General features: G+C 38.8%; 1 protein-coding gene across 1 annotated transcript in view; it reads left to right on the plus strand.

Moving 5' to 3' along the window:
• Positions 1 to 6733, plus strand: part of LOC100961834 (adhesion G protein-coupled receptor E4-like) — a gene marked incomplete at its 3' end in the record, with an annotated part of 31609 nt that extends 24876 nt beyond the window's left edge. Inside the window, exons 7-10 of the mRNA XM_023509142.1 lie at positions 1109 to 1216; positions 2821 to 3005; positions 4565 to 4735; positions 6539 to 6733. Coding sequence (XP_023364910.1) covers positions 1109 to 1216; positions 2821 to 3005; positions 4565 to 4735; positions 6539 to 6733 — 659 coding nt within the window. The remainder of the gene's footprint in view (positions 1 to 1108; positions 1217 to 2820; positions 3006 to 4564; positions 4736 to 6538) is intronic.
• Positions 6734 to 6943: the final 210 nt, after the last annotated feature.

Below are 6943 nucleotides of genomic sequence, written 5' to 3' on the forward strand. Positions count from 1 at the left end.
TGTACATTGGATACTTTTTCTTCCATTCTTGTGATACTTTGCTAAGAAGAACATTTTCCAGTTCCATCCATGTAAACATGAGGGAGGTAAAGTCTTCATCTTTCTTATGGCTGCATGGTATTCCATTGGGTACATATACCACAGTTTATTAATCCATTCGTTGATCGATGGGCATTTGGGCTTCTTCCATGACCTGGCAATTATGAATTGGGCTGCAATAAACATTCTAATACAAATATCTTTATTGTAATGTGATTTTTGATCTTCTGGGTATATACTAATAAAGGAATTGTAGGATTGAATGGCAGGTCAATTTTTAGTTCTCTAAGTGTTCTCCAGACATCTTTCCAAAAGGAATGTATTAGTTTGCAGAAAATGCTCACTTCTTGTAGGACACGTCATCCTAATCTTCCATCCACTTTCCTGAAAATGGGTTCATGCATGGCTCTACCTACCTGCAAGGGCAGCTGGAAAATTATTTGTGGTCAGCTTAAATTTAATAGTTATACTCCCAGAGTAAGAAGGGGTGAATGGTGAGGTTTCTGCCATAGCTCCTAGGACAATTTTCTCACCCATACAGATACAAACTTCTTGAATGGAAAAAATTATGAGGGTAATCCTTATGATCTTGTGTTTAAAGGCTTATTTGATGTGGACAGAGTTTACTCAAAAGCATTCTTCCCCAATGCCGAAGATATTTCCTTATTGATTTTACTCAGAAAATTCTCAATAGCTTAAGCTACTCTTTCTTAGAAAGATTATGTTCTTTCTTAACAAGTACTCAAGTATCATTATTTCACTCATTTTTTTGTTTTTGCTCCTTAAGTAGCCTGTGGTAAATGCTGAGTTTGCCCCCCTTGTTCCAGCTCTGGGAACCACAAACATCTCTTATTTTCCCTTGGGTTGTATGGCCAATGTACATCGCTCAGGACATTTTGATTACTTCATTCCCACCAGCCAGAGATGTGGAGAGAAATTGCCACCTGTTGACCCTTGTACTAGGGAGGTAGAATAACCATTAGGGTGTTTTCCAAAGGAGGGAGATATTCAATAAGTTTTTTAGTCATGAGAAGTAAATATTAAGAGACTCATCTTCTTAATTTTTCAGTCTATGAAACCAGGAGGTGCAATGAGACAAGCGAGAAGGCTCTTCTGGAAGCTGGAAACAATAGTATGCATATTGACTGCACTCGTACTTTCAAAGGAACTACAATGGGTACTGTGCCTATGATGGATTCTCTTGACTGTCAATTCTAGGCATCATTATTTCATCTATAAGATATTAGACCAAAGGATAAGACCTTATAACATATTCATAGGAGAATTATTCTCAAAGATTTAATCAGGCAATTGAGAGGATGAAGTTGAAATCTTAAAGGAGTGTACTTTGGGAAACATACCTAGGGTCTAATAGGATTCTTTGATATTCTTCCTTAGAAGTGACAGGCTGACACATTATTTATTATTATACATGATGTTTGAAAAGGTAACATTCAACAGTGGCAGATCACTTTGAACATTCTTTCCTTTCAGAAGAGTTTTGTGAAAACCCAAAGTAAAAGAGTTCCAAAGTTTTTTCTGTTTTATAGGTTGGCAAAATTACTCTGTAAAAGGATCAGAGAGTAAATATTTTAGACTTTTTGCACCAGGGGAACCTCATCGTAACTTACCCAAGTCTGCCAGAGCAGCATGAAAGCAGACATACATGCTAAGTCAATGAAGGTGTGTGGCTGTACCAATAAAATTTCATTGACAAAAGTGGGTTTCAAGTTACATGTGACCCTCATGCCATAGATTGATACCCTTCCCATACCATAGTTTTCCATCCCTTTACTTTTGCCTCAGAAAAGTACCTTCCCTATGTAATTATTTTCTAATTTATTGATTGGTTTGCTATCCATTTCTTCCACTACAATGTTAACTCTCTGATAGCAGAGATTTTGTCTGTTTTGTTCACTGCTGTGTTCTAATTCCTAGAATATCTTGGCACACAGTCAGGGTTTGATAAGTATGTGATGAAAGAATAAATAGAATAAATAATGCATATAAACTATTTCAAAGAATAAGACATGGTTAGATTGAGAGTAGTACACCTGCTGCATTTACTCCAAAAAAAATTCTTGGCTATTGATTAACCTTTGCCCCTTACTGTGAACTGTAGAGTAGGGGGAGAGAGGGAAAGCATCTAAAATGAGTTGATTTTTAAAAGGGAGTAATTAATAATACAGGTAAGTGGCTTTGGTCAAAATTGGGCTGTGGCACATAGATAACTGAAGTTTGGGGAATATCCCATCAGGTTACAGAACACCCAATGAGCACTAGATGTCAGTGAATTATACTTTCATGAAAGGGGGAGGGTGAAAAGGAAAAGGAGAGAGAGAGGGAGATGAAGGAGGGAAGGAAATTGAGTGAATTAAATAGAATGGCTCACTCTGCATACCTTTCTACTAAATTAGATACCTGAGAGTGAGAAGATGGGAGTGTGTGCCTTCTTTAGCCCACTTGAGTTCCACCTGTTCCTCTGAGAAAAATAATTGCCTCACGACTCTGACTTAGATGCCTAAGAGCTCATATATATTTTTACTTTCCACTGATGAGCATATTTTGTACATGTATCTCTTATAATGTGTGGAGTATTATAATATGTATTATATAACTAAAAATACTTTACCCCAAACCACATGTAGACTGCTGAAAGTGCAATTTAAGGAACTTTCAAACTATCCATTGTTTGCTTTCTGGTCATCATCTAAGACACTACTGTACTAAATCCCCAAGCTATGAACACTCCCTAACATTATTTTTCTTCTATTCTCTCAGGTGTAAGTGCAGTTGCCCTTATCACTTATCAGTCTCTCGGAGATATTCTGAATGGATCATTTTTTAATAACAGAAGAGGACTGCATGAAGTAAAACTAAACTCTCATGTTGTAAGTGGCACCATTGGCTTGAAGGACAAAGTTTACCTGTCTGAACCCATAGTTCTGACTTTTCAACATACTCAGGTGAGCAGAAGCTAGTGGTGGTTCTCCATGTAGTGTTTTTAATAGAAGGGTGTACTATCACCTTCCAGGCAGGAAAATGAATCCAAATCTAATTTCTAACTGAGAAGAAATGTAAAGGCACCTTAATGAGAAATCACCTCACATCTGTTAGGATGGCTGTTACCAAAAAGTCAACACATAAATATTAGTGGGGATGTGGGGGGAAAGGGAATTCTTAGAGATCTATTTGTGGGAATGTCAACATGTATAGCCACTATGGAAAAGAATAAAAGGTTCCTCAAAAAATCAAAAATGAAATATCATATGATGTAACAATCATGATTCTAGGTATATAGATAAAGGAATTGAAAAGAGAATAGCACCCTAATATTCACTGCAGCATTATTATCAATAACAAAGATTTGGAAACAACTCAAGTTGTTTTAACCAAGATACGAATAGATAAAGAAAAAGTTTTCTACAAGAAATATAATTATATGATATCTTCTTAATTATAGAATAATCTTTGAAGATTCTCTTCTTTTATGAGGCTGAATAACATTCCATTATATATATGTGTATATATTTCATTCATATCATATATCTATATATTTCATTTACATATAGATATATAATGGAATGTTATTCAGCCTCATAACAGAAGGGAATCTTGCCATTGTGACACATGGATAAACATGGAAGATTATTTTACTAAGTGAGCTAAACCATAAAAAAAAAAATACTGCACGATCTCATTTATGTCTGGAATCTAAAAAAATCAAATTCATAATAACAGAACATAGATAAGGGTAGTTTCCAGAGATGGGGTGTGAAGAAAATGAGAATTTGGTCTAAGGTGATAAACTGTGTTAAAACATGAATAAGTTCTGCAGACCTAATGTACCCCATGAAGACTATAGTTAATGATAATGATGTATCATATGCTTGAGATTTACTAAGAGAGTGTTGTCACCACATATAGACACTGGAACTGTATGAGGTACTGGATGTGTTAAATACCTTGATTTTGGTAATCATTTCGTATGTCATATACTGTCCCTTAAATATACCTCATTTTTGTTTATGAATCATCTCTTGATAAAGCTGGAAAGGAAGGTAATGTCTAGATTCCCGGAGGCTGCCTCAGTGGAAGAATTTCTCCCAATTAAAGTCTAAAAGGCAATGAAGAGGAAACATTATTGAGCTCAGATGAAGCTAGAGGCAGGAGGAGGGATTACCTTGCCTGAGATGAGAGAGGCTGGAGCAGAAGGAGTCTGGGAGGAACATCTGACTTCTCTCTCCCACAATGGTCTCTCTCCAGGGCCTCTCACTGGTCCTATCAATGGCTGTTAACCTGGGTGAGGCAGTTTATAAGATTTGATCCCAGGTGCACTGAGATGGACAGAGATAGGCAGAACAAATGAAGAATAAGCTCCGTGGCAGGTCTGGTGATGTGAAAGTCTTCTCAACAACTGTTTTCTTTCCCAATCTAGTTTCCAATACAGTGCACCATGATTAAGCCATAAAGTTGAAATAACCAAACTGAAATAGACTCACCTTCATGCTATTCTCGTTTCCAGGTTGGAGATGTGAAGACAAAACATTTATGTGTCTACTGGAAAGACTCACAGGAAGAGGGAGGCAGCTGGTCCACAGAGGGATGCTCTCATGTGTACAGCAACAATTCTCACACCCAATGCAAGTGCTACCATTTGTCCAGCTTTGCTGTCCTCATAGCTCTTACCCCCAAGGTACCACCATTCATGGTCCCTTCTTGTGAACCTAATTGCGTCAGAAAAGTGTGAGGTCATCTTCTGAATTTCTTAGGAAAAAAACTCTCTAATATAAGAAATCATTATATTATAGGGAGTAGCTTAAAGGTTAGTATATAAGGGGTAGTAGCTTACTTGCAAGGGGATTCCAGGAAACATCAGTAGGGACTGAGAACATTAAATGAGAATGAGACAGAAGCCAATGCAGAAAACATGACCAAGTCCTTCACCATTGTGGGCAACTGGATCTCATTTATTCTGGGGGACTCTGGGATTCAGTGTAGAACTCACATCTCAGAATCATTCTAATTGAGTGGCCAGCTGGGTGTTTATACTCCAACTCCCTTTAGTCATTTCTTGAGAGTTGAATCCAGGGGATGCTCCTTCTCTGACACTTCCCTGGGCATGTGCAGAGTGAGCTCAAGCTAACAAGGAAAGTCTTCAGACACTGGGATGTTTGCTTGGCAGCATCTCTAATGATAAAGTTCAAGGAGGTTTGGGATTGAAAGCATCTGTTATTCTGCAAAAGAAATTGACACCTAACCCTCCCCTCTCAGACCCGAGGAAGTCAACTGGGACACCAGTGACACAACTTAGCCTGCTGAACTTCCCAGATTCCAATAAAGTCTAGGATAATTCAGGTTTAAAGAAATTTACCAGGCCAGGTAAATATCACGCCTGTAATCCCAGCACTCTGAGAGGCTGAGGTGAGCAGATTGCCTGAGTTCAGGAGTTGGAGACTAGCCTGAGCCAGAGTGAGACTCCATCTCTAAAAATAGTCAGGCATTGTGGCAGGCACCTGTAGTCCCAACTAATTGAGAGGCTGAGGCAAGAGGATCACTTGAGCACAAGAGTTTGGGGTTGATGCAAGCTGTGACACCAAGGCATTCTACCCAGGGTGACAGAGTGAGGCTCTGTCTAGAGAAAAGAAAAAAAGCAAAAAAACAAAATTTAACTAATCTCCTCCCCCTATTTCTTCTTAGCTCTCACATATTGAACATTTAGTATATGACAGCCACTGTGTTGTGAGCTTCACATACATTGCCTCATTTTATTACTTACTGAGTGCCTACTATACACCAGACATTGTTCTAGGCCATTGAATACAACAGGAAACAAGACAGATTTTAAAAAACTCTCAGCCTTCCTGGACGTTACTTTTGAGTGTTGTGCTGTCCAATAGGATAACTAGATACTAGATACAAGGCTATAAAGCACTTAGAATACAGTTAGAGCTAATGATGAACCAAATTCTTAATTTTATTTCATTTCAATGATTGAAATTAAAAACCTTGAGAAGCATAAAATATTCTTTAGTTAAACATCACTTTACTCTTTGGTAAAACTACATTTTGCTTTCAACACTGAACATACAGTGTCTGAGTTGAGATGTGCTTTAAGTGTGAAATATCTGCTAGATTCCTAAGGCTTAATATGAAAGAAAAAATAGAATGTGATGTATCTCACTAATAATTGTTTATGTCTCCATAACTGATAATATTTGGAACCTGCTCAGCTAAGTTAAATGCACTGTTAATTTCATCTGTTCCTTTGTACATTTGTTGTTATGGCTGCTAGAAAATGTCAATGTACACACGAGGCTCACGTGTCCCATTTCTACTGCACAGCCCTCATCTAGTTGTTTGGATTCAATACTCCTTTGGTGATGAATTCTGTTGCTGCCCCCATTTTGAAGACAGGAATGGCAAATCTCAGAGAGGTTAAGCGAACACAGTGGTACAGCTAGAAACTGTAATAGAGTCCTCCTTTGGTGGTTTTCAGGAGGATCCTGTGCTGACTGTGATCACCCATGTGGGGCTGACCATGTCTGTGCTGTGCCTCTTCCTGGCAGCCCTCACCTTCCTCCTGTGCCGGCCCATCCAGAACACCAGTACCACCCTGCACCTGCAGCTCTCTCTCTGCCTGCTCCTGGCCCACCTCCTCTTCCTCATAGGCATTAACAGAACCGAGCCTCAGGTATGCAACTGGCCAAATTATCCTGTTGTCATAATCAATTCTAGCCCTCATCTCCCAAGAAAAAGTGGTGAGTGAGGCATTAGTCAGTGCGATGGTGTGTGTGTGGGGAAGAGTGGTTTCCCGTCTCAGGTCTCTTCCTGCATAACTTTGAACAAGATCCCGACCTTCTGAGGGTCAATCCAGCAAAGTGACTGGGAGTCAGCCTGAAGG

This window comes from Otolemur garnettii, unplaced genomic scaffold (assembly GCF_000181295.1).
Source record: "Otolemur garnettii isolate 467f Iridium unplaced genomic scaffold, OtoGar3 scaffold00413, whole genome shotgun sequence".
In the NCBI taxonomy this organism is placed as follows: domain Eukaryota; kingdom Metazoa; phylum Chordata; class Mammalia; order Primates; family Galagidae; genus Otolemur; species Otolemur garnettii.